This window comes from Amphiura filiformis, chromosome 5, assembly GCF_039555335.1.
Source record: "Amphiura filiformis chromosome 5, Afil_fr2py, whole genome shotgun sequence".
Classification (NCBI taxonomy): Eukaryota; Metazoa; Echinodermata; class Ophiuroidea; order Amphilepidida; family Amphiuridae; genus Amphiura; species Amphiura filiformis.
In genome coordinates, this window is record NC_092632.1 from 35,597,770 (window position 1) to 35,624,292 (window position 26,523).

The 26,523-nt window shown below is 39.4% G+C and overlaps 1 protein-coding gene across 1 annotated transcript; it reads right to left on the reverse strand.

Annotated features, from left to right (window-relative positions):
* Positions 1-1,235: 1,235 nt before the first annotated feature.
* LOC140153040 (citrate synthase-lysine N-methyltransferase CSKMT, mitochondrial-like) lies at positions 1,236-6,651 on the reverse strand. The gene is made up of 2 exons (XM_072175638.1): positions 6,442-6,651; positions 1,236-3,749 (listed from the first exon to the last, which is right to left on the reverse strand). The coding sequence occupies exons 1-2, from the start codon at positions 6,569-6,571 to the stop codon at positions 3,043-3,045; spliced, it is 837 nt and encodes a 278-aa protein (XP_072031739.1). The 5' UTR covers positions 6,572-6,651; the 3' UTR covers positions 1,236-3,042.
* Between the last annotated feature and the right edge of the window lie 19,872 nt (positions 6,652-26,523).

Here is a 26,523-nt window from a genome sequence, read left to right on the forward strand (position 1 = left end):
GTTGACCATTCTCTCCTTACATTCTATTGTAAATGCTCTAAACAGCTCTCCTTGAAGGCTCCAGAAGAGCTATTTAATGCTCTTTTGCAAATTCCAAAAGACAGTCCCTGTATCCTGTATCACAATACCAGTCTTTGCCTGTTTGGCTGTTTGCTGTCTAAATATTACATGCCCAAGATACACATAGAATTCCATACAAGCATATTTTCCTCTAAATGAGGTTTTTTATGAAAGAGATGAAAGGCTCTGGAGTCTCTCCACAAACACATTTTAAGCAACTACATGTATATTACTGATAAATAGGTGGCTGTACAAACATGTATTATTTGTAAGACCGATATATTGTAATGCTTTTGTGGAGGTTGTCTGCCTTTCTTCTCTTTTGTCATTTAGAAGCATATATGATTGTAGATAAGAATTCTATGGTACCTTCATTGCTAATAATAATACCGTAATAAAAACACACATTTGTAGAGTGCAATTTGCATCACAGATGCCTCATTGCGCTTAGCAATAAGACGGGTGTAAAAAACAGAAATATATACAATATTATGAGAACGATTTCCCCACAATAAATATGAATTACAATAATTTTTTAAGTACAACTTCTCACATTAGGAATTAAAATTACACCTTAAAATTTACAACAGGAATAAGGATACAAATTACTAATGATCAAAAGTTACAAAATCAGTTTAAACAAGCATACACACATGTACATTGTAATCATGTGTATGGCACCTGTACACATACCACATTCAAGCTAGGAGGTAAAGACTCTAGATAGATTAGAGGCAAAAGAAGATAATCCACCATAAAAAGGAGCTAAAAGGGCCTACTGCAACCCCAATCCAGGCACGGAGTCTCCGACAGATTAGGAAAAAGGGGGACAGCAAATCACCTGAAAAAGAACTGGTGACTAACTAATTCTCTACACTCCGACCCAAGCCAAAACCGAGGCTACAGCTAAGCAACAACATCAGATCAAAAACCCAGGTACTGAGCCATCAACTTGAACCAGAAAAGAGGCCAAAATGCCTGGCTATGAATGTTATCAGTGGTGTAGCATGGGTCATCATATTGGGAGGCACCGACCATGATTGGGGGCACCGGGTCTGATGGAGGGGGGGCACAAGCCGTTTTTCAGCAATTTTTCTTTGGGATTTTCTAAATTTTGCAATTGATTGGGGGGGGGCACATGCATACCCCCCGTGCCCCTACGAGGCTATGCCACTGAATGTTATAAGTGAACAATTGGTGTTTCAATCAAAAGTTGCTCTGATAGGCTGCCAATGTTTCAAATTTAGGTTTCAGAATTTGAGTAAGAAGGATAGACAAATTAAAAAAACATTCCATGTTGGATATTTTGAACACTTTCACAAGCTTTGTGGTAAACAATTTTTTTAGAGACTAAATGTCTTTGATAACAAAAATATTCAATTACTTTGCTATGAAGTTTGCAATGTATGCATTGCACTAATTATAGAAATCAATGGTGGTGTCACTTTGGGTGTTATGAGAGTGCAATATTATTTCAGATAAAGCAAAAGTCCTAAAATGTGCCCAGAAATGCACTTCTTTCTGGCTGGAGGAAAATACACCCTACACCCATGTAAAGCCCACTGTATGCAAAGCCACCACTGACAGAAATTGTAGGCTTATTTATAAGCATACATATGACACAATTCTGAGTTACACTTTCAGAGTTGCATTAACATTATATACACTTTCTGAGTTGCATTAATATTATATTTGAAAACCTGGTTATTGCATCTCAAATTAATTCAATCACCCATAGTTAAAATTTGTCAGTCACATCACAGAGCTATATTAAAGTTTAATATCATTTTAAACAATGTTACTCAAAAGATTGGCATGTAGAATTCACCAAAATTAAAACTTTCAAGTGTGTTCTTCATAAAAAAAATACCCTTTGAGAAAAATGAATTTAGCAATAAGGAAATTTGAAGCTAAATCCAAAACCAGTATTGTATAGCTCTATATGTGAAACACTTTTGTCCGTTTTTGTATAGAACAGAATGTGATGTGACCGACAAAATTTCTGAAAATAATACTGATACAAACACTTGGAGAACGACCAAAAGATTGATGACATCCTATAGACGAATCCAACGAGCCAAGTCATGGTCAGGATTTGGTCGGCCATCTTTGGGTAGCCGCTAGCCCCAACCTGGTGTTTTGAGCGCCCCTTTGTGCAAATAAAAGCCGCCTAACACCTAGAGAAGATGCATGGACGAGGAGGGTTAATAGAATAATATATACAATAGAGATAATTCCGCAGGTAATCCCGTCGCATCTATTCATACATAGTCCTTTTGTTCGCAAGTACATCCATTTGTAGCGTTTGATATGGTGTAGTTAATCCGATTATTATGTCACTTCAACAGCGAATAGACCATGTAGAAGCTGTGTGTTTTGCCGAAGGGAATTATAGGGCCTATTGTGTTGTAAACTTTAATCATTCTTTTGTCTACCTGTGTTTTCGCAGAAGGTTTAAAACGGGTGATGGAATGCAGTTTAAAATTTCCGCCAAGGCCGAATCATTTCACATTTTGGGTGCATTGTAGCCGACGGCTACCCAACTAAAGGCTGCTAGTCAGGTGTAGGAATGTGTGGATTTGGATTCGTCTATAAACATGGTTTGTTAGGTAAGTGGGTTCAAAATCTTGATCATGTTTTTCCTATGCTCTTATAAAACAGTAGAATCATGTGACCCATTACTGGTTCTGTTACAAACAGGGGGGAAGTGGTCAGTTTAGATGACTCAGCTATGAAACAAAACTATGTCATTGGGCAGGAAAAACCTCCTAAGTCCTATGTGTCATTGGCCCCTGAACATGTTTAAAGCAAATTAACCTCTTATGTAACCTGTTGGCAGTTTTGTTTTAAACATGTTCAGGGGCCAAAACACATACGACATAGGACATTGTAGCTCTTTTAGCTTGTTCCCCAACATATTTACATTGTGAAGCAAAAAATTCACCACTGACAATATACAGCTACATTGTACATAAATATTCATTATGAACCATTATTGATGTCTTGCATGATGTACAAAAAGAATTCAATTCCTGAAAAATCACCAACTTCCTTAAATGACACCGAAAAATTTCTATTCCGTGATTTCAGGATTTCAACTTTAGCCTTTTCCAAGACACTCAACCTGAGCTCAGGCCTCTCCTCTGTAAACTGTAAGAACACTCCATCCTCCTTGAGAACTCTTGCAACCTCACATATGACCTCTACTGCATAGCTGGTTGCATGCTTCTTCTGCTTCAACACTGCATCAATAGTACCTTTCTCGAAGCAGATATTAAACCTGGAATCAGTGAATGGCAGATTGGATACATTGCAATGTCTGAACTGTATACCAGGACTATGTTCCGTTTCCGGCAGGAAATGGATGTATTTATCTCGCATTATTTGGATTGCTTCTTCCGCAAAGTCAACACAATGGATATGCATGTGAGGCTCATCCACAAACAACTGAGCAGATAAGTCTGATGTTCCACATCCCAACTCCATCACCTGCAAGATTGGGGGTTTTCCAGTGCTGCGCTCTGCCAGTAGCGCACTTTGCTGATGTATGTGTTGAAGTAGGTATGGCTTGGCAACTTTGTATGGGAAGAACCAGTCATAGGGTTCTGATCCTTCAGGTTGTTTTGTGCGATAGTACTTCTCCCAGTAGCTTTGTCGACTCATGTCACTGGTTGTATCATCTTTCAGGGCTGTATCAAAATGTGTAATTAAAAAAATTACATTCAATTAAAATTTAAAATGCATAAATTAAAAAGAATGTTAAATTAAAAATATTACTGAAACAAACTGCCACCTAAGTTTTCTTCATATGTACTTAAGGTTGTACTGCATCCCTTAATAAATTTGTGACTATTTTTGCATTTTTCTCATAAAATAGTTTATAACTACACACTGGTAAGCAAAAGTTATGTATATTATAGGCAAGGAATCCAGTTACTATACTGGCATTTCAGAATGGATTAATGGATTAATGATTAAACTTCCGACAATCGGAGGCACTGAGTGAGTAACGCTGGGACTTGGGGTGTAAAATGGTATTTTATTTGGGTTGATATTGACATGAAAAACCTCTAAAAACGGTCATCATATTACATAGTTACAGGTTTGGGGAATTAAGCTTTGACCGTTAACATTACTGGGGCCCGACATTTAAGGAATCTGAATCGGGATCGGATCGGCCCGATCTGCTAATTTTCAGATCGGAGATCGGCAGATCCGATCTTGGGTTGGATCGGCCAACACTAGTGCTAATGAATTATTATTTATTCTGGATAAATAATGGAGTCTTAATTACAATTTCAAGCATAGGAGTTTAGCAAGAAGTACAAGAAGGCTGTGTAATCAATATTACATGTATGACAAACATGCAACTATTTACAGGAGCCTATACTTTTTAGTGCAAACACTAATTGAAATCATGCAATTGCGTTGCACTAGACCCATTCATACTTTCAACTCAGGGATGTGCGCAGCACCTCTTCAATTTGTTGCTTTGTCTGTGTGGTGGTAGATATTGATGAGAAAGAAATTCCGAAAATTTGAGCTTCATACTCCATTTCGTTTTTCCGTGGCATCAATTTGAAATTTAGGGGTCAGCGTGAAAAATGACATAGCCTTGAGAGACAACGTTGGAGGTCCATAAATGTATAAAAGGAACCATTTACAACTTTGAAAAGTATGTATTCTAGAGTTGTACATTTTTGATTTCGCATGTATGATGACTTAAATGTACAACTCTATGGAGAATGCAAACCTTACTGATGTGTTGAAGCCATCGAGTCCCAAAGCCAATATCTCTCAGAAATGTTGTCCAAGGACATATTTTCAACATACCTGAAGTTGATGGTGGATCAAAATGCCTGACTGTGACATTGGTTTTCAAGGGGGTCAAAATTGACCAAAAATGTACAATCGGGGATTTGCATGGGTAATATCTCAGCTAAAAATATTCTAATAGGCTCAATATTGGTTAAGAGTAATGTTCTACCAAAGGGCTCTGACTAGCAAAAAAATGGAGAATAAATTATTTTACTTTTGGAGTTTTGACCCCCCAAAGTTGGTCCCGGATGGACGGTTGCATTTTGAGGGCCCTATATCTTTTAAAGTAAAGGAGTTACAAGTTTTCTGATGCCAGATTTGAATTCTACACAAATAAGTACCCCAGGATACATACTTTTCAAAGTTGTAAATGGTTCCTTTATACATTCATGGACCTCCAAACATCGCTTTCGCTATGAGACACATTTTTTACGCTGACCCCTCTAAATTTCAAATTGATGCCACGGGAAAACGAAATGGAGTATGAAGCTCAAATTTTCGGGATTTTACTTTCTCATCAATATCTACCACCACATAGAAAAAGAAAAAAATTGAAGAGGTGCTGCGGTGCACATCCCTGGAGTTGACATGGAATGGGCCACTAGCTTTTTGTATATACACTTTATCCCATACTGTTATGCAGAGCTACTACAGTATGGGTTCCCTGTACTAGGATATTATAAGCCATATTATAACATTTTCATACAAAATAGATCAGCATTTCTATGCCATAAAATGTTAGCTTTTTACTGTCAGATACATATATCTCCTTTCATTTTTTGAGCCGAAAAACTGAGGCAAAGCAAAGAAAATTGGAATTTACTACCAGCGCCGATGTCGCCATACGTATCACTCCTTTGGTCGTGTTTATTGTACGATCTTTTGTTGTGTAGATCCCCGCCCCGCACGCCATATACGTACTGTGTGTTATGAATCGTGTATGTGTTCGACTAATAATTCCATCATAATAATAAAACGATGGTTCCTGCGTTTTATTCCAAATCTCGGATTTTAACAGGGTATATTGATTTATATTGATTTATAGGCTAGCTAAAATAATATTTTCTCGATCATGAGTGCTCAATAGGCACGCAATGACAATTGCGTCGGTGTACAACGCCTACCACACACGCTTTGGGTAGCCCTACATTTCCTGTGTGTGCACAATCGATCGCGCTATCGTGTCATTCCACTAAACTTGCCATATTACGCAGTGCATGCAGTACATTCATACTCTCATGATCGAGAAACTATTATTTTAGCTATAATAAAGTACAAGTATAATCATGTAAAAAAAAAGAATTTTGAAAAATATTGAGGGCCTCCTGTTCAGCAAATGTTATAACATGGCTTTAACACGTACTCAGCTCATAGCATACAGTCATAACATGTAGTTAGCAGTGATTTGAATATTTATTTTTACTCTTAGTGGGGATCACTCAGTGAATGCACCTTTACTATGTTAACATTGCCCAGTTGGTCTACATGTAAAACAGGGATTGCTGACAAAGTCAATGCACATTCAATTTTTTTAAGCTTACTCAACTGAAATTTAATAATTACCTGCACTAGATGTTCTGAAATTTCGACAATGCACGCTTGTGGTACAACTTCTTAGATTCTGTATCAACTTATTTGTCCGATATATGTCCCTGAACGGGAAAATTATGCGTTTCGTTGGTAGCATAAACATTTTAGCTAGATGTAAACACACAACAAACAAGCCGTTTTTTCAATCCATGGGAGTTGACATCGGATGCGATCCCGTTTTTGGAGGAACACCAAAAACACCCGCAATCGCGCTCTGAAAAAAAAAGGGAGAACAATAGTTTAGGGGTGGTGCAATAATTATGTGTACCCCCGGGGGGGTGAATTCTCAAAATGGTCTGCCAAAAATCACTTGCCCCCCCCTTTGGCCGTGCCAAAAAACCTTTGCCCCCCCCTTTCGACGTGCCAAAAACCTTTGCCCCCCTTTGATGTGCCAAAAATCTTTGCCCCCCATTACACATGCAAGATTTTGGGGAACCCGAATTTAGAACGTGAAATTGGCTTATCATAATTATAGTGCGAGCGCAGCGAGCAGGAAATTTTGCATATTTGAACATGTTCCTAACGTTTTCCTACGCCTTTTTAGGGCGTAATATAGAAACGGTGCCCAAAATATCTGTGCCAAAAATTGCTTGCCCCCCTTTCGACCTGCCAAAAATTGCTTGACCCCCTCCTTTTGACCTGCCAAAAATGCTTGCCCCCCCTTTTTGGCCTGCCAAAAAATCTTTGCCCCCCCCTATAATTCACCCCCCGGGGGGTACACATAATTATTGCACCACCCCTTATTGCAAATCACAGGCCTGGCAAATCATTTGTGTTGTCAAAAGTTTATTGAACAAAAAAATCCTAAATTTAATATTGAAAAACAGTGCTTTTCACGATATACCTAAAACAAGTCAAGATATATTCCGGGCATAAATTATATTGCATTTGCACCGGGATTAACCGGATTATTCCCCGCCTCTCTTGCAACTTATATATGCTATTCCCAATCATCGTCCAATTTTTAAAGTTGCCTTGCCCCCCCCCCCCGGCCCAACCCTCTAGCCTCTTATATGGCTATATGCCACTGAATTTTGTTAATTTTAATTTATTGCTAATTTTAATTTAGGCCAAGTAAAAAATAAAACATGTTTCACGTCCGGGTTTTCAAAAAAAAGGAGGAGGAGGGGGCTTTTTATTTTCTATTTTTTATCGCAAAATTGGTGTAAATATCCATACTTAGAGCTGTTTTAGCGTATACAATAATGCCTGGAAAAAGGAGGAGGCCCTTTTTTATTTGTTGTTCTGAGAGTTACACCCCCTCTAATGATCACAAAACCTTCTTAAAGTGTTTCTTGTATCTTAACAAGGCTATAGAAAGCATTTCAACTTCCTACATATATTTTTTTTAAAGCTGAATTTCAAAAAATAAAAATATATTTGAGGAAACCTCAAAAAAGGAAGCGGGAGGGGACGTGAAACATGTTTATTTTTTTTATTTTGCCTTATTAGAACAAAATGACCTACAAATCAACACTGACCAAATTACAAGAATTAGAAAGGCAGCAGCAGCTTGAAAACACTGAACAAAACAAAACCAGTTTGATTTAGGCCTAGTTATATTATAGGTATATGCAGTCACATTCAAATTCACTATAGTAGGCCTATAGCATAGTTCATGTAGGTAGGCCTACACAATATGACGTAAAACTAAAAGCTTCATCCCGGAAGCTCCATAGGCCAGTGCAGTGGTGTGCGCAGCACATTGAAAGTGGGGGGTCAGGTTGTTCAGTTCCCCCGAATGGGCATAGGAGTGTCACAGCAAGCGGCTTGTCGCGAAGCCCCTCACGGGTGGGGTCCGGGGGCACGCCTTACGGCCCATGGTGGGGTCGAGGGGCAAAGAAGCCTGGCGGGGTCCTGGGGCCAGCACGTCCGGAAGCTCTGGGGTTTTAGCGTTTTAAAAGGCCAAGGAATTCTATAATTGAGGGGGCAAATTTTGATGTTTTTCCCCGAATGACCAACAAAAGTGCCCCCCCCCCCTTTGCGCATGCCACTGCCATAGGGTTTTATTTCGATTTAGGGCCTAAATTCCTTTCTATTTTAGACAGATTTTTAGCGCACCGTGCCGCAGTTCCCTCGATCTGTGCTGTGGGTAGGGCTAAGTTTGGGGTAGGCCTAATAATAATATTAAACAAAAATATTAGGCCTAGGCTAGGGGCCTCCCCGTTTTATGATGTTGACAAAGCCTTTGCAATTGCAATTTTACACAGAAATGAATGGTCAATTTATAACATTAACAAAATAACAAATAATAAGGGCCTCCCTCACCAAATTGTGAAAATTTGGACGACACATGTTATTTATTTTACCGTTGGCCTATGATAAAATTTACCTTGCATGCTTGGTTAAGCTTACCTTGCGAAGTTGTGCCTGGCACATTGGGTCTAGCCTGGTCTAGCTAGGCTAGGGCTAATGGCTAGGAAAATTACACTTCCAATGTTCCATTACATTTTATCATCCGTCTGACCGTCTCCTTAGCGTATATCAGATATTGAAATGAAATGCATTGCCTATGATGCTGGGTCAATTTATACCATCGATACGATGCATGCAATCCAAAATAGCAATTGCTGCATGCGGAAGGATATGTGAATCAATTATTTGTGAAGTGTCTTTAAACTTTTAATTGCTCTGAGCATGCTCACTTTGTTATTATCCATTTATGGTAATGCTGGGCGGGGCGTGGGTTAGATGATCCAATCCTCCTTGCTTTGAACTGTTCGAGTATGATATTCGTCTAAAATCATGTTTATTCAGCCCAACTTATGTTCTATTATCTTATTCGAACTTTTTATATACCACCATTTCAGACGGAGCTGCTAGCTGCTTCCTTTTGTTAAATGGGTTCGCATTCAAAATGCACAAATTATCCCATGACACCATAGAATATGAATTCAGGTTTTGCACAGACTGGTTTTCTGGCGAATTAAAAAAAATCCTTTAAAAAGAAATGAGTAGCAATAGAAGTTCACCTCTTTTAGACATCTAAGCGACGCGACGGAAATATAGTAAAGAAACGCGCGTCTTGCCTGAATTCCCTAAAACTGGTCAGAAAAACCTGAAAAAGCACGCGAATGCAGGCCAATAAGTCCCAAAACGGGCTGAAAATAAATAAAAACGCGGAAATTTGGACAAGCAAAAAATGAATTCAGGCTAAAACTTGAAAAGTGGCATGAGAAGTTACGTCAGGGCAAAGGCGTCAATCCGAAGTTGATCGTGTATTGGGGAGGGGAGAAAAGGTTTGTGAAATCGGGAAGCAGGCCTTTCGAGGTGAAATGTGCCCCTCTCAGTCGTTGAAAAAGTTTACAAGAGATGGGCGCCAAATGAAGGCATTTGGTGAACACTTTTTACACTAATATAAAATATTATTTGGAAAAACTAATATTCAATATTATGAAGGCTCACTAGCAGTTTGTAGTTCATTGGGGAAGGGGGGTGGGCAATGAGAAAAAACTTGCCCAGTGAGCATTATATTGCGGGCCGATTTTGCTGGGCATAGGCGCGGGCAGCGGGCAAAAATTCAGTCGGGCGTAGCGACGGGGGGGGGGAGGCGGCGAATTGACCAATTCAGCAGCGATTCTGCGCCCCCTCCTAGGATGAAAGTCAAAATGTTCGCACAAAAACATTTGAAAGATCAATTTAAGACCGATATTCAACTTCATTTTAACCAAAGTTAGCGCAAATTTGTTTCGAGCATTGGGGAGGGGCGCCATATTTGGCAATTTTTCACTATTTTATACCAAAATAAAGGTTAACCGAATGTGTGCGTATTTAAACAGAACTGAGAACAAGGAATATTTCTTTTCCTTTTTTCTTTGAGTTAAGTTGTCGGGGTGGGGTGGGGGTGGTATCAAAGGAAATGTTTAGTCCCGGCTCCCGATTTAATATTTAGTCAAGTGTATCTGCGTCTTGTTCACTTTCTTTAATCCTTCTACTTTCACACATTCTACTTATGTCTTTTTCGAATTTCCTCAGTCTCTTGAATTGTCTCGGTCCCAGCCGGTTTGTGTTCCTCCGTCACTAAACATTGTTAGTGACGAAGGAGCACAAATCGGCTGGAACCGAGACTATCTCTTGAAAACCCTCTTTGTTTGGCGTATAACAGATCCCAGATATCAGGGGTAAGACATCAGTCAGGGTAGGCACTAGGCAAAGCTTTTAGCGGTCGGTCAAGTTTACGGGGGCAACTGCGGGTATTGTTCGCACAAAACTTGTTTTATTTAGCCCTCAATCACGGCGAATTTGAATATGAATTTGAAGATGAAATTTGAATCCGATAAAGTACGCGCAAAGCGCGAGAAACATTTAAATTTTACACTATTTTAGCCAAAAATCAAGGTATAGGGCCTAATACCGAATATCATTGTCTGTATAACCTACTAGACCAGGGACGTATTTGCTGAAACGGGGGGGGGGTATGATATTCGTGTCCCCTCATCCCAAAATGTGGAGGGGACATTCACCCGGATTGAATTTGACGCCCATACGTCAGGAGAATTATTCTCCTGACGTGCCTTCTCATATTAAAAGAAGGTGACCTGATATATTTGGAAAATTACATTCTTTAAAACTTACCGGTATAACATAAAATGTTGTCCCTTTCAACCAATGCAAAAAGATCATGTAAATGTTCCTTGTGAATAGGCCCACAGCGTGATTTTGGTAGTCTACAGTGTTTTTTAATGGTAAAAAAGGCTAAAAAACTATTTTGTTTTCTGTAGGTATGGGGCAGGTGGCTAAAACCAAAATACGGTTTTTTGTAGATTCATGATTTTGTATGTGGTATACATAAGGCCGTATAAAATTAATGTTTTGGTTCTCGTGAGGATTTTTATGAATTAGAGGGAGGTAATGTAAAATTAGCATTGTTAGTAGTATTCAGTCTTTTCCAACATTGCACGAGGAAACAATAAGGCCCGGAATTCCAGTTGCCAAAGTACTCAAAATGACACCTTTCTGACTTACATTGTCCTTTGTGCAAAATTTTATATCTATCGTTGTATGTTTCATCAGAGTGCATGGCCTTAGAGCTTTTTTAAAGATACAAAGACAAACTAGATCTGGCTACAGATCTGGACCTAGCCGGGGCCGGAAATGCCAGTCTTAAAGTTTGACCTTTGACCGGCTATTATGGACATCTTACACCATTAATGGTGCATCACTGTAGCATGTAGGGGCTTTATCCGTCTTCCATAGGCTGAGATACAGCTACTTTTCCGTAATTTTAAACATTTTTTTGCAAATTTGACGTTTTGACCTCCTTAATGACCTTTGACCCCAATATAAAAAAAAACCTCATATACACCGAGAAAATGCATTGTTACAGTTTAAATATAAAAATCTACAATGCTTAGTTATGGAGATAAAAATTCTTGAAGTTATTTAGCTTCAAACCGGAAATGACGTCTAAATGACCTTTGACCAAAATAATAAAAATACCGTGCATACATCGAGTAACACTAATGCATATATGAAGTTTATGTCACTCTGGTCTGGTTACGTTTTGAGATTTAAAAAATGAACATATTTGACGATTTTGGTTTTTGACCGGAAGTGACCCCTTAATGACCTTTGACCCCAAAACTGTAGACACCCCAAAGACCCTGGTTAGTAGTAATGCATGTGTGCTAATGACAACACTCTGCTATGTATTTTGTAAAAACAGTGATTTTTGAATATTTTTAGCTTTCAGACCGGAAATGACCCTTTAATGACCTTTGACCCCTTATCTGTGAACACCCTATAGACACCGACCAAAGTCAAGTCACATGTCCTAAGCATGTCACCATCACATGCAATTTGTGGAAGAAGAAGCATTTTGAAGATATTTGGTTTTATACCGGAAATGACCCCTTAATGACCTTTGACCCCAAATCTGTGAACACCCAATAGACACTGGATATAGCCGATGCATATGTGCAAGTGACGTCATTGTAGGATGTAACATGTAAGAGAAGAAGCATTTTGAAATATGTTGCCAGAAGAAGAAGAAAGAAGAAGAAAGAACTAGATCTGGTTACAGATCTGGACCTAGCTGGGGCCGGAAATGCCAGTCTTAACTTAAAGTTTGACCTTTGACCTGCTATTGTGGACATCTAACACCGTTAATGGAGCTTCACTCTAGCATGTAGGGGCTTTATCCGTCTTCCATAGGCTGATATACAGCTACTTTTCCGTAATTTTAAACTTTTTTTGCAAATTTGACGTTTTGACCTCCTTAATGACCTTTAACCCCAATATAAAAAAAAACCTTATATACACCGAGAAAATGTATTGTTATAGTTTAAATAAAAAAATCAACTGTGCTTAGTTATGGAGATAAAAATTCTTGAAGTTATTTAGCTTAAAACCGGAAATGACGTCTAAATGACCTTTGACCAAAAAAATAAAAATACCGTGCATACACCGAGTAACACTAATGCATATATGAAGTTTATGTCACTCTGGTTTGGTTAAGTTTTAGATAAAAAAAAATGAACATATTTGATGATTTTTGGTTTTTGACCGGAAGCGACCCCTTAATGACCTTTGACCCCGAAACTGTAGACACCCCAAGGACCCTGGTTGGTAGCAATGCATGTGTGCTAATGACAACACTCTGCTATGTAATTTGTAAAAACAGTGATTTTTAAATATTTTTAGCTTTCAGACCGGAAATGACCCCTTAATGACCTTTGACCCAAATTCTGTGAATAATTTATAGGCACTGGATATAGCCGATGCATATGTGTAAGTGACATCATCGTACTATGTTATCTGTGGCAGAAGAAGCATTTTAGAGTAAAATTGCATTTTTGCCATTGTGAGCAGGTCAAAGGTCAAATGGAGTCCAATGTCATGTCACATGTGGGGACATGGTCAGTGGTGTTTGTGACCAAGTATGGTCAAAATCAGTCAAAGCATAACAGAGCTGGGGCGAAACGTGGCAAGTCACGCAAAATGTCACGTGTTGCCAGAAGAAGAAAGATCCGATAGCATCCCAAGACCTAGCCGGTGTCCCGGCTAGGTAAGAAAGATCCGATAGCATCACAAGACCTAGCCGGTGTCCCGGCTAGGTAACAAAATTTGATATTGCCAAGGCCAAAGGTAAACTCAATTATCATTATAAGAAATTCAGATTTGATTTTGATTGATATCGATGTCTTTTAATTATTATGTTTAGACATGTGTACTGCGTGTATTAATTTTTCCTGTGCTGAATATTATTCTACTCTGTATAACTACATGACTTTGTACTAGTACATGTAATTAGTATTATATGCTGCTTTTCTAATAATTTTTTTGTTTGTGATTACCTAGCCGGGACACCGGCTAGGTCTTGTGATGCTATCGGATCTTTCTTCTTTCTTTCTTCTGCTTCTTTCTTCTGGCAACAAATTTCAAAATGCTTCTTCTCCTACATGTTACATCCTACAATAACGTCACTTGCACATATGCATCGGCTATATCCAGTGTCTATAGGATATTCACAAATTTGGGGTCAAAGGTCATTAAGGGGTCATTTCCGGTATAAAACCAAATATCTTCAAAATGCTTCTTCTCCTACATGTTACATCCTACAATGACGTCACTTGCACATATGCATCGGCTATATCCAGTGCCTATAAATTATTCACAGAATTTGGGTCAAAGGTCATTAAGGGGTCATTTCCGGTCTGAAAGCTAAAAATATTCAAAAAATCACTGTCTTTACAAATTACATAGCAGAGTGTTGTCATTAGCACACATGCATTGCTACCAACCAGGGTCTTTGGGGTGTCTACAGTTTCGAGGTCAAAGGTCATTAAGGGGTCGCTTCTGGTCAAAAACCAAACATCATCAAATATGTTCAATTTTTTATATCTCAAAACGTAACCAGACCAGAGTGACATAAATTTCATATATGCATTAGTGGTAACCGATGTATGCACGGTATTTTTTATTTTTTGGTCAAAGGTCATTTAGACGTCATTTCCGGTTTTAAGCTAAATAACTTCAAGAATTTTTATCTCCATAACTAAGCATAGTAGATTTTTAAATTTAAACTGTAACAATGCATTTTCTCGGTGTATATGAGGTTTTTTATATTGGGGTCAAAGGTCATTAAGGAGGTCAAAACGTCAAATTTGCAAAAAAATGTTTAAAACTACGGAAAAGTAGCTGTATGAAAGACGGATAAAGCCCCTACATGCTACAGTGATGCACCATTAATGGTGTGAGATGTCCATAATAGCCGCTTAGCCGGTTAAAGGTCAAACTTTAAGTTAAGACTGGCATTTCCAGCCCCGGCTAGGTCCAGATCTGTAACCAGATCTAGTTCCAATTGTTTTTGTGATTGTAATTTTGCTAATAAAACCAAGAAGATAAAAAAAGTTACTGGAAAAAGCTTAGAAATGTAATAAAATGTATAAAAAAATCATGAAATTGTCCGAAATGAGACCCTCAACCTTCGGATTTTCGAAAGTGAACTATTTTTTTCGTATTTCGATACATTAGAAGTATGAATTCCAGGAATAAACTGGTCAAAAAGTCGTCTATAGAGGGTGTGAATCTATTTTCCAAATAGCCCCAGGCCTGAATAGCCCAATAGACAACTTGTTGTGTTTACAGAATGTTTAGAAACGGATACGGTCTATGATAGAAGTGATGTATAAGGAAGTCTGATAGGGCTATCTACTGAAGATACAGACTTGACATTTAATATGGAATATTTTTCGCAAAATTCCAAGACTGGTCTGGACGGAGTCTGCATAGACCGCACGAGCTAAATATTAATTTGGGTGTGTCGGGAGATGGTGTAAAATAATTGTTTGATAGAAATGTGCTTTCCATATGTTTACGAGGGGGTATCAAAAAGTTTTAGAAATCGCCCAGAAGTGAAAGAGCTATATCAATGAAATTTTGTCAGTGCAATCACTGGTCCTTATGTACATTATGGTCCAAAAATGGTCTCATAGGTATGTTTACTTTTTTTACAGGTGGCACTAGATGCCAATAACCCGCTGCCCCAGTTACTGCGCATAAACTGCAAGATTGAGAAAATTGAGGCAAGCAGCATTATTAAGATCCTGCTTTTAAAGGGTTGCAGTGCCTAGAAAATCGATGATGAAATGAAAGTTATCTTCGGTGGTGATTGTGATATGTCACTGTTGCTTTTTGGAAAAGGAATTTTTATTTCATCACAGATTTTCTGGGCATTGTAACCCTTAAAATGGAACTTAATCATGCTGCATGCCTCAATTTTCTCCATTTTGCTGGTTATGCGGTTACATAGGCAGGTAGTGACATCTAGCTCCTGAAAAAGTAAAAACATACTTATGAGACCATTTTGCACCATAGTGTACATAAGGACCAGTGATTGCACGGACAAAATTTCATTGATATAGCTCTTTCACTTCTGGGCGATTTCTAAAACTTTTTGATACCCCCTCGTACATTATGGTGCTCATAATGTAGCGAATTTGCCTAAAATGGCGGATTTAGGGAGACTGAATTTAAGGTTTTTTGGGGACACAATTTCGGACTTTATGCAACATGGTTCTGTTATTATCAAATTTCTAGGGGTTTGAGGAGATATTTCTTAAACTTCATCAGTAACTGGCATTCATCACAGCTGAAATACACTTACAATGTACCAAGTTTTTGAACAGGGGAGGAGCTTAAAAATAGGGCTCTTAAAAGCTGTACGTACGTACTCAGAAAGTTTAAATGGCCCCCTGGGGTCAAATGTTATAAACTTACGGTACAAGAACTACTGTGCGGATTCCTGGTTATCCAAGTGAACTCACACTGTTTCTTTGTGTACAGTAAGTTTATAACATTTGGCCCCAGGGGACCATTCAAACTTTCTGAGTGCGTACCACTTTTAAGAGCCATATTTTCTAAAGCTCCTCCCACTTTCAAAACTGGTAGATCACTGGTGCATTTCAGTTCTGACGAACACTTATTGGTATTTAGGTTCAGTAAAATCGCCTCAAACCTCAATACATTTGATAATATCAGAATAATGTTGCTTAAATTCAGAAATTTTACCCCCACAAAAATCAAATTCAGTCTCCTTAAATCCGCGATTTTAGGCTAATTCGCTACATTATGAGCGCCATAATTTAAACTAATGGAAAGCATATTTTCTGTAAAACAATTATTTTACACCGCCTCCCGACACACCGCAATTAATATTAGCCCGTGCCGTTTATGCAGACCTCTCCCAGCCCAGTCTTGGAATCTTGCGAAAAAGTATTCCATATTAAATGTCAAGTCTGTAGCTATGACATCACTCTGAAATATTAAATACTTTTCTTTACTGTAAGATAAAACCCGCAACATTACGGCAGCAGTGTCTTGATTTGTGCACATAATGCCCAATAAGATGAGCATGGTTCGAATTTTCTGAGAAAAGGAGTGGTCACAAAAAGATTGGAATTACAATTGGAATGAATGGTTTCGTCAACATTTATGTGAGATTTATTTTTAATTTATATCTGTCGACCTCCGGGACGTGATGTTCATTCATTTATCCAACTGTATACCAGCCTACAAGCGGAGAATCCTCAACTGAAAGGGAAAAAAACCTGGTGGTACCTGCCAAGTCAGATGATACCGTATTGCTGCACTGAGAAGGGACCTAGTCGCCCACCCCTAGATAAGCCCTTCGAAACTTCTATGATGGCAAGTGTTCAAGAAGGGATAGCCACCAGCCCAACAAACCATTTAAATGTGCAAATCTATCAATTGTGCACAAATTTCTACAAATCGGTGTTTTACTATGTGTAAAATTAATGTACATATAGCTTAAGGGGTGGGGTGTGAACCCCGGGTATGAACGTTTGGACAGTATTTATTGTGGGACATTAGAGCACATCAGACATATCGAATTGCATTCTGAAGAATGTCCCTCTGATATCAAATAATTTTGATTTTTGAAATTCGCAATGTAATACACATTTTATGGCAAATGATTAAAATTGATATTTTGATATTTAACAGTACTCGAAGTAAATTTTATGTAGGTGGGATGAAAAGCTGACGATCAATTGAAAAATTTGACCTTTCGTATTGAAGATATAGATTTTTTTTCCCAAATTAGGTCTTTTGGGGAAAAAAATCCATATCTTCAATATGCAAGGTCAACATCTTCAATTTACCGTCGACTTTTCCTCCCTGCTACATACACTTTAAGAATATATCATTAGATTTATCAAATTTAGTTCGAGGACTGTTGTACATCACAAATGTGGAAAATATCAAATTTTAATAATTTGTCATAAAAATTGTATTATATCGTGAATTTCAAAAAATGAAAATTATTTGAAATCAGAAAGACATTCTTCGTATTAGGATATTCGATATGTCTGATGTGCTCTCATGTCCCACAAAAAATACTGTCGAAGCGTTCAAAACGCTCATTCCAGATCCCTTAAGCTAACATAAATAGTCACACGTTAATCGGTAGAGCTCTTAAAAATTTAATAATTTTTGGGGCTAAATATTATTCAACATTGTAGTTTCACGTCTCACAGCGATCGTCAGACAACTGCGCTGTTGTTGTTATGATCCTTGATTACGGAACCGAAATGCGCAAAATAGACCTACGCGGATAGAAATGTGCAAAATAGACCTACGCGGATAGGCCTACGCATAAATAGATGCGTGGGCATAGACATACCACCTAGACCTATGACTGCCCATCCCTTACCACAGCGGGAGGTGAAGCCCCGTATCCAAGGTGATATTGACGAGGTTACTAGGCGCGGAGAAATATTGCGTACATTCTGATGCGCTCGTTTGTGTGGGGTTACTGCGCCATTATCGCCTGCGTCAAATGCAACATGTTCCGTAGACGCGAACATATCTGCTTGCTTGCGTCCGGGTATAAGTCATATTGCTAAGCAGTTTCGGCTTCACTACGCGAACCAAAGTCACTGGTCTAGGTACTTGTTTGTCCGGGTGCATGGGTATGAAATAAACGCAAAATAGACCTACGCAGATAGGCCTACGCGTAAATAGATGGGATTTTGCGCGAAATTTATAATGGTGCCGAAATGCGCAAAATAGGCCTACGCGGATAGGCCTACGCATAAATAGACACATGGATACGAAACATACGCAAAATAGACCTCCGCGTATAGGCCTACGCATAAATAGATGGCATTTTACACATTTTACACGCAGGCCTATCCGCGTAGGCCCAAACAAACAAGTACCTAGACATGCGACTTTGCTTCGCGTAGTGAAGTCAACATTGCATAGCAACAATTTCGACAAGGAACAAGCAGACATGTTCGCGTCTCACGGAACATGTTGCTTTTGATCGCGCGATAACGGCGCAGTAATCACACACGAGTAGCGTCAGACATGTATTCGATATTTCTCCGCGCCTAGTAACCCCATCAATCCGTCAATATCACCTTGGATACGGGGCTTCACCTCCCGCTGTGGTAAGAGATGGGCAGTCATAGGTCTAGGTGGTATGTCTATGCGCGTAGGTCTATTTTGCGTATGTTTCGTATCCACACGTCTATTTATGCATAGGCCTATCCGCGTAGGCCTATTTTGCGCATTTCGGTTCCGTAATCAAGGATCATAACAACAACAGCGCAGTTGTCTGATGATCACCGTGAGGCGTGAAACTATTAGTTACAATGTTGAATAATATTTAGCCAAAAAAATCATTATAGCTTAAGCTATATAAGCAAAGTGGGCAAGGGGCAAGTGCATGGACTAAGTCTATACGAAGTAATAAGATGTAATGTGCCACATAAGAACTTGACCAGAGGACTGAAAAAGATCAGTCTCTGCCAATACCAGTAAATTGTTGCTAATGTATCCCATGCTATTGTACTTCACATAGTTGTTGAAAAATATATGTCAGCTCATATCTCTTTCTCTTACGCCAATGAAGACGATGTGTGGCTTCAATCAACAAAAGGAATTCACCATCATAGGTCTGATAGAGATCTTGATACTCCACATCTGGGGCATCCCCAGCTGGCTTACCGATCTATTCCGTCGGGTGGCACCCAACAACCTAGGTTACTATCCTCCGGGAGTCTTAGACAGAGCCACTTTAGGGGAGATATCTCGGCGGACCCCAGTCGACGCACTGCGAATACGTATTGCCGAGTACCTGAATTTGGTAGCAAAGTCATCGTCCCTCCCTGTGCTTGCCCTGGACAGTTATGTACTGCCTGACTTTACGGGGCGTGAGGATGATAGTCCACTCAAAGAGCTCGCTCAGTCCCGTCAAGGACCCCTCACACAGGTATTTGAATTAGCCGCGCGACCCATATTTATATCCTCAACTTTCATTGAATACATATTCTATGGTGTTGAGTTTGAATTAAGACCCGGGAAAATCACATTTTCCCAGCGTTATAAAAGACTGTAATGAAGTAGGGCGGCGTATAGAAAAAGTAGTTAAATATTCTTAAAATCAGATGTTTTGGTTGGAATTTGGAAGTAATTTCAACACAAAAAAACAACAAATTAAGATTTTGTTTAGTCCGATCAAAATCCGGGGTCAAGAGGTTAAACCGTAGCACATAGAATCAATTATAAACAAAGTACACTTCCGCGAAATAAAGTAGTGCCCCTGCTCTGATTTAAAAGCAGTTTCGCTTGGCTCTGGTCGCATGCTCGGACACACTGATTTTCAATACCTAAATAGGAAATATTAAAGTTGTACATACATAAAAAGTCTGTTTGCAATCTTCAAATTGGAAATCCATTTGTGAACGAATATGCTTGAATTTTGTTCATATGACCATGGCATGACCGGCATCCTACCACTACCATCAGCCAGGGTGATCTTCAAATGGCATGCAGTGCCAGTGATGAACACGAAGCTCATTAGCTACATTGCACATTTATATTATTGACGTTTCATTTCAGCTGATAAAAAGCAAGTTTACACGTGTAGGTATTTTAAAGCTTAAGCTTAAATAGGAAGGCCTAGCCTATAGTGGGAATTCCAATTGAATGCACGCAGCTTTCAATAGCGTGACGAATTTTTGCGTACACTGCGCGATGTACGCCAGCGACAGCGTGTGCGACTGTGCGTGAGTAACGCAGAAGTGAATCCAAACATGCCAACGCTCTCGTGATTGGATAGCATTGTATCCAAGGTCGTGCGTTCGCGTTGTAGTTTGAAATACGCAATAATATACGATCGCGGTTGGATCAAGTGCAGCTGTTAAAAACTGTGTTCATTCAATTGGAATTCTTATAGCTAGGCCTGTGCCATACACTAATGCTGGTTTCATACTACAATGCCGCTTGCCACTGACATGACTGAGCGGCGTGGCGCACACGCATTGCAGACAAACGGACACAATAAAGGCTTGTCATTGGTTAAAACGCCTTGCCGCAGCGGCAAGCGGCAGGAAAGTATGCTGGAGGCTTAATGCACGGTTGCACAGTCAATATTTATTGCCTACTGAAGCAGATTTAACTTGAAACTACATTCCACATCATGGTCGTTGGCGTTGCAATAGTAAATTGCTGCATTACAAAAATGTAGGCTACTTTACGTACCCCTCGCATAGCCATGTTTTAAACATAACACACACTCTCTCTCTCTCTGAATTGTCATGGTTGGCTGCTGATGTGATCTGTTTATCTTGAGTCAATGGCGGGGTCAATGGGCTACGCATCGTATGCAATGCATTGCATTGGTCAGTGATCTTAAATACAATTGACTTCGGTGGCATTCTGCATCAAAGATGTTTTATTTTATAGTGGACCTCTGTCATGCTGTGGTAGTAATGCAACAAGAGCATTTGTGAGTATGCTTTTAATCATAATACTAATCACAGAGTGTCCGTCCGACCGTCCACGCGCTATCCCGTTCACGCGGTGCTATATCGTGTACGCGCGGTGTGATATCGCGTGCTCGCGGTCGCGGAGTATCAACGGGGGTGTGCGCAGAGTACCACATCGCGCATTGGAAAGCATTACTTTAGTAACGGCCTATATCCACATCCAGATACTAATTTCGGGTCCTCCAACAGGGCTTGCAAGAGGCGATTGATGGGTTTCCAGATATGGGTAGGCCTACCGAACTAAGCATCGCAGCTACAAAACAGAGTTGATTAAGTTGTGTCAAGTTGGGTCTTGATCATTGAGTTGAGAGACGAATTTCATAGTATTTTAAAAGGTCAGGGCAGGTATATGGGTAACGGGTGTTGGGTAATTAGAAATAGTCTAAGCCTATCACGAGAACCGCCCGACCCGAGAACCGCAAAATCTAGTGTAAACTAAGAATGGGCAAAACATACCTCAAAATAAGCTTTGTGTGGAGATGTCCTGGCAAGTTCTGATTTCAGGTCTATTGCCTTAAATTGCCCAAATACTATCATGACTGTATAGTATTTTAAGTGCAAGATGCCAAGAGCTATCATGATAGTGTGTCTTGTCTTTGCAAGTCATGAAGTTGAGAGTAAGACAATGTTGGATTTAGCATTGGCAGATTCAAATCAGTGCATTTACGTGGGGTCACAGACAAATCGCCCTTATCTTCTTCCTTATTAGTGCCTCCATAATTAGGAGTATTCGCACTGCGTACAGACAAGCTATACTTATTTTTTACTCTGGAAACTAGAGTAGATGAGTCATGAGTGTATTTTTGAAGTACAGTCAACAGTACCGGGATGATCCCCTGCTCTTTTCGAATAGCATGTGACGTACTTTAACGTGCACACTGCATTTAAATGTCAGAAATACATGTACACGTACTACACGGGACCGACAGGCTTAAAGTGCCCTCCGAAGCACTAAGCAAGTAGAGTAAAGTGTCTTGCTCAAAGACACAAAGAGCCAGCCGAGCTCAGGTGGACCTCGGATTCGAACCCTCAACCTTGGATTCACATTACTTCCGTGGTCCGAGCTGTGCGCCAAGCGTAGACGAGCATACACACAGAAGAAATAAACAATCACGCTGATTGGCTGATCAACAGACTTGACAACAAGCTGGTCGACCCATTGGTCGTAGTAGGCGACCTTGTCACTTCTACGCGATCGCAATTCACCAGCGCGTACCCCGACCACAGAAGTAATAAAAAATTTACTTTAGGTTAGTGCACATGATTCAAATATACAGTTCCAATTGAATGTAATGCAGCTTTCAACAGCTATATTTGATCCAACTGCGATCATATTTCGTGCATTTCAAAGCACAACACCAACACACAACCTGGATAAAATACTAACCAATCACATATGCGTTGCCATGGTTGGATTCACTTCCGCGTTATGGTTACCCACGCACAGGCGCACATGCTGGCGTACATCACGCAGTGAACGCAAAAATTTGTTACACTATGTCAGGCTGTGTTTATTCATTCAGAATTTCCACTGTAGTCCTGCTGTGAAATCCAACACTCTCAGCTCAAGACGAGATGGCATGATTCGGCATAATATTACAGAACTTCACATTTTTTATCAAATTTTTCGTTCACAAGTATGCTTTGGTTTGTGTAACAAATAATGCACATAACAAAAGTGTTAACAACCACTGTGGCATGACTGGTATTTTTTTAATGTTTTGGCAAATCCTTTTTACAAATTTCATGTACGGCCTAAATCGTCCATCACATTATTTTGCACAAGGAGCTGCATGTGCACATGCTTGACATTGTGTCCGTAATACGCAAGGACTGTGCTTAAAAAGGTTTTACAATACATTTAAAATTGCGGTCCACATTAATTATTTGATTGTACTAACAAGTGTACTGTAGGCCTAGGCCATCAATATACTTATTTTAGGAATTCTAGGCCTAGCCAATCAATACAGTGGCGTATAAACTAGGGTTGGTAGCGCCCGGGGCAAGAAACAAAATTGGCGCCCCTACCCCCACCCGAGAATATATTAGACGCGGGCACGGGCAGTGGCGTAGATAGGGGCTAAGGATACATAATGCCCCCATTCTTGAAACCATTGCGCGCGCGAAAATTTGTGACAAATAAGGCCTATACACCTACTAGAAGTTGAATATCGGTCTTAAAATGTTCATTCAATTGATTCAATATTGAAAATTTTGACTTTCATCGCTTGGAGGGGCGCAGAATCGATGCTGAATTGGTCAATTTGGCGCCCCCCCCCTTCCAAATCAGCATAGGCCAACAACACTAATAATTTCACTGGAATATTTGACAAGTTCCTAAGTTTAGAATTTCGGACAGGTCGACTCATTGGACCCCTTAAAATTAAATGTTGGTTTTGCAGGCAGGGTTCGAATTCGGCTGTATCGCATAGCAGTTTGCTCTAAAGTAACTGCTACCCAATTTTGCATTTGTATAGCACTTTTTATAGTGCTTTAGTATTATGGAAGTATTATGAATATGATGAATTAGCCAAAAACTGCTACGCAAAATTATTAAACGAATTCGAACCCTGTTTGCAAGTACCAAAGGGTCCAGAAAAATTAAATTGGACCCGTTGATTTTTTGTGCTCGCGCTACCCCTGGTTATGGGTAGTGCATTTTTCAACTTCCCATACCTTTGTACAGGAGCCAAACGTTGTAAATCAGTGATGAATCCACAAGTACTTTTCCAGTCATGTGTGACACGAACATACACATGAGCGGGTAAAAATTCATGGGCCTGGAATTTCTTGTTTACATACATGTTGGAGAGATAGCGGCTAAACATTGCCATTTTATTTTGTAGTTTTATATTGCTCAGTGATTGTTCAATTGTTTTGGTGATAGACTCTTTTAAAGGGTCTTACAGTGATATGCAAAAAAGTAGATCTTTTGTTTGCACACTTTAAAACCTGGACCCATTTTCAGTGCAATTTGTATGAAAAGCACAGGGAAAATGCTCCCCCATCAGTTGTCCCCACCCCAATAAAAATTAATGAATTATAAAAATGTCCATTTGTGGCATCAATTTTGCGCAAAGTTTGTTGACCCCATAAATTCACTTTTCCCCCTTGATACCCCAGGGAGTTTTTCTGGCGCTCCCACTACACAGCAAATACCAAAGGCTTTAAAGAAATTACTGGAAAATACACAAATGGAATTCCCAAAGTTCATTATTTATTATTATCAATTTAAGATGCAAAAAATATGTTTACCAAAAACTGCATATTATAAAGAGATTAAGGTATTGTTTTTAACCACTGTCGTACATCTATCCTCTAACATTACATTACAACGAGGCAAGGCCTAGCTATTAACTTGTTTTATGCTTGGTTTGGGTCAAGTTGCGATTCACCAATGAATTGGTGTCATTCTCCCATGAATACGAGGGGGTATCCAAAAGTTTTTGACATCACCCAGAAGGAAAAGAGCTATATTGATGAACTTTTGTCAGTGTAATCACTGGTCCTTATGTACATTATGGTCCACAAATGGTCTCCTAAGTATGTTTACTTTCTTTACAGGTGACGCTAGATGGGTAGTAGGTGCATAACCTGCAAGATGGTGAAAATTGAGGCACGCAGCGGGATTAAGTTCCTGCATTTGGAGGGTTAGGCCTACAATGCTCAGAAAATCTATGATGAAATGAAAGCTATCTACGGTGATGATTGCCCATCATATGGCACTGTTGCTTTTTGAAAAAGGAATTTCCAAACTGGCCACATGTCCCTCACAGATGAGCCAAGAAGTGGACGTCAATCATTTACGGATGATGCGGCAGGGGTGGAATTTCGTAAAGTGTCACAGGAGTCCAAGTGGATTCTCGCAAGAGAGTTTTGCGAGAGTCCATGGATTCCTGTAAATGGATTCTCGTTGTACAATCTTGCGGGAGTCCAAAAGGTATTATATGTAGGCCTATGTAAAATGCATTCAAACAAATAAACTAACAAAGTTAAGTTTTTAATGTATGTGTCATCACTCATCATACTCTCACTTCCATATGTCATTGCATCTTTGGCGACTTTTCCTTTATATTTTGCAGGCTTTGAGTTTTAAGGCGTGTTGAACTTAAACGTAAGTTCGCTGACCCGATCATTTCCAGCAAGAGTCCACATGGACTCTCGCAATAGGACTTTTACGGGAGTCTCTGCGAGAGTCGACTCTCGGACTCCCCCGAAATTCCACCCCTGATGCGGCCACAGTGAAGAAACTCAAGAAAGTGGAGGATCTTATCATGAAAAGGTTATGTGTCTACTGCCCATCATAGCGCCACCTGTAAAATATTAAACATACCTAGGAGACCATTTTTGGACCATAATGTACATAAGGACCAGTGATTACACTGACAAAATTCCATCAATATAGCTCTTTTCCTTCTGAGTGATGTCAAAAACTTTTGGATACCCCCTCGTCAAGGGTGAAAATAAGTGAGAGACGGGAGCCGTTTAGCCCCCAGAAACCCTGAAATGGCCCCTGGACCCATCTAAATTTAAGCTGACCAGGGGACACTTTTCTTCAGAAACTGGCCCCCAGTCACTACACCCAAAAATTCAATTCCATAGCCATTAATGCATGATGAACTCAGTATCCAGAACAAATATTGGCCCCTTGTTGATTAGAAGTGGCCCCTGGTTCCATGTTGAATGAAGTGAACCAGGGGCCATTTTGTGTGAAAAGGAGCCCCTGGTTCACCATTTCTTATTTTCACCCTTGCCCCTCGTATGTATAATGTATGAGTCTGAGATGTAATAATATCTATTTGTTGGTCCATGCACAAAACAAGTTAGACTGGTCTAACTTTAGACCTGGTCTAACTATGGAGATTAGCTCTATGGAGGAGAAACTTTTTGGTAATTACATATCCTTACTTTATAATCAAATACATGTAGCTTAACATTAGATAGCTGCAGATCAATTTTTATATTGTATTTGGAGTAAAGGAGGAAAAGAAAAAAATAAAGGGATCCCTCCTTAAGTCTAGCCTCCATAGTTAGATTAGACCTGGTCTAACAAGATTTGTGCAAATGGACCATATTTAGTAACTGGCAACTTAGTGACAAGCCATATTTTATCTAATGTTTTTCATTACATTAATTATTTTGATCAAATCTGTGATTGCTATTTATAGCATATCAGTTTTCTGTTCAAGGTAGGTCTAGTGACACAGAAGTAATTGAATTCAACCTTTTAGAGGAAAATAATCAAACTTTATTGCCA

What these genes read in the sequence shown, in the direction of transcription:
- LOC140153040 (XM_072175638.1), bottom strand. Translation starts at nt 6,571, where the DNA reads ATGTTTATGCTACCAACGAAACGCATAATTTTCCCGTTCAGGGACATA. An exon ending in TTTCAGAACATCTAGTGCAG is followed by an intron (nt 3,750 to 6,441) that starts GTAATTATTAAA and finishes ATTTTGATACAG; the next exon opens with CCCTGAAAGATGATACAACC.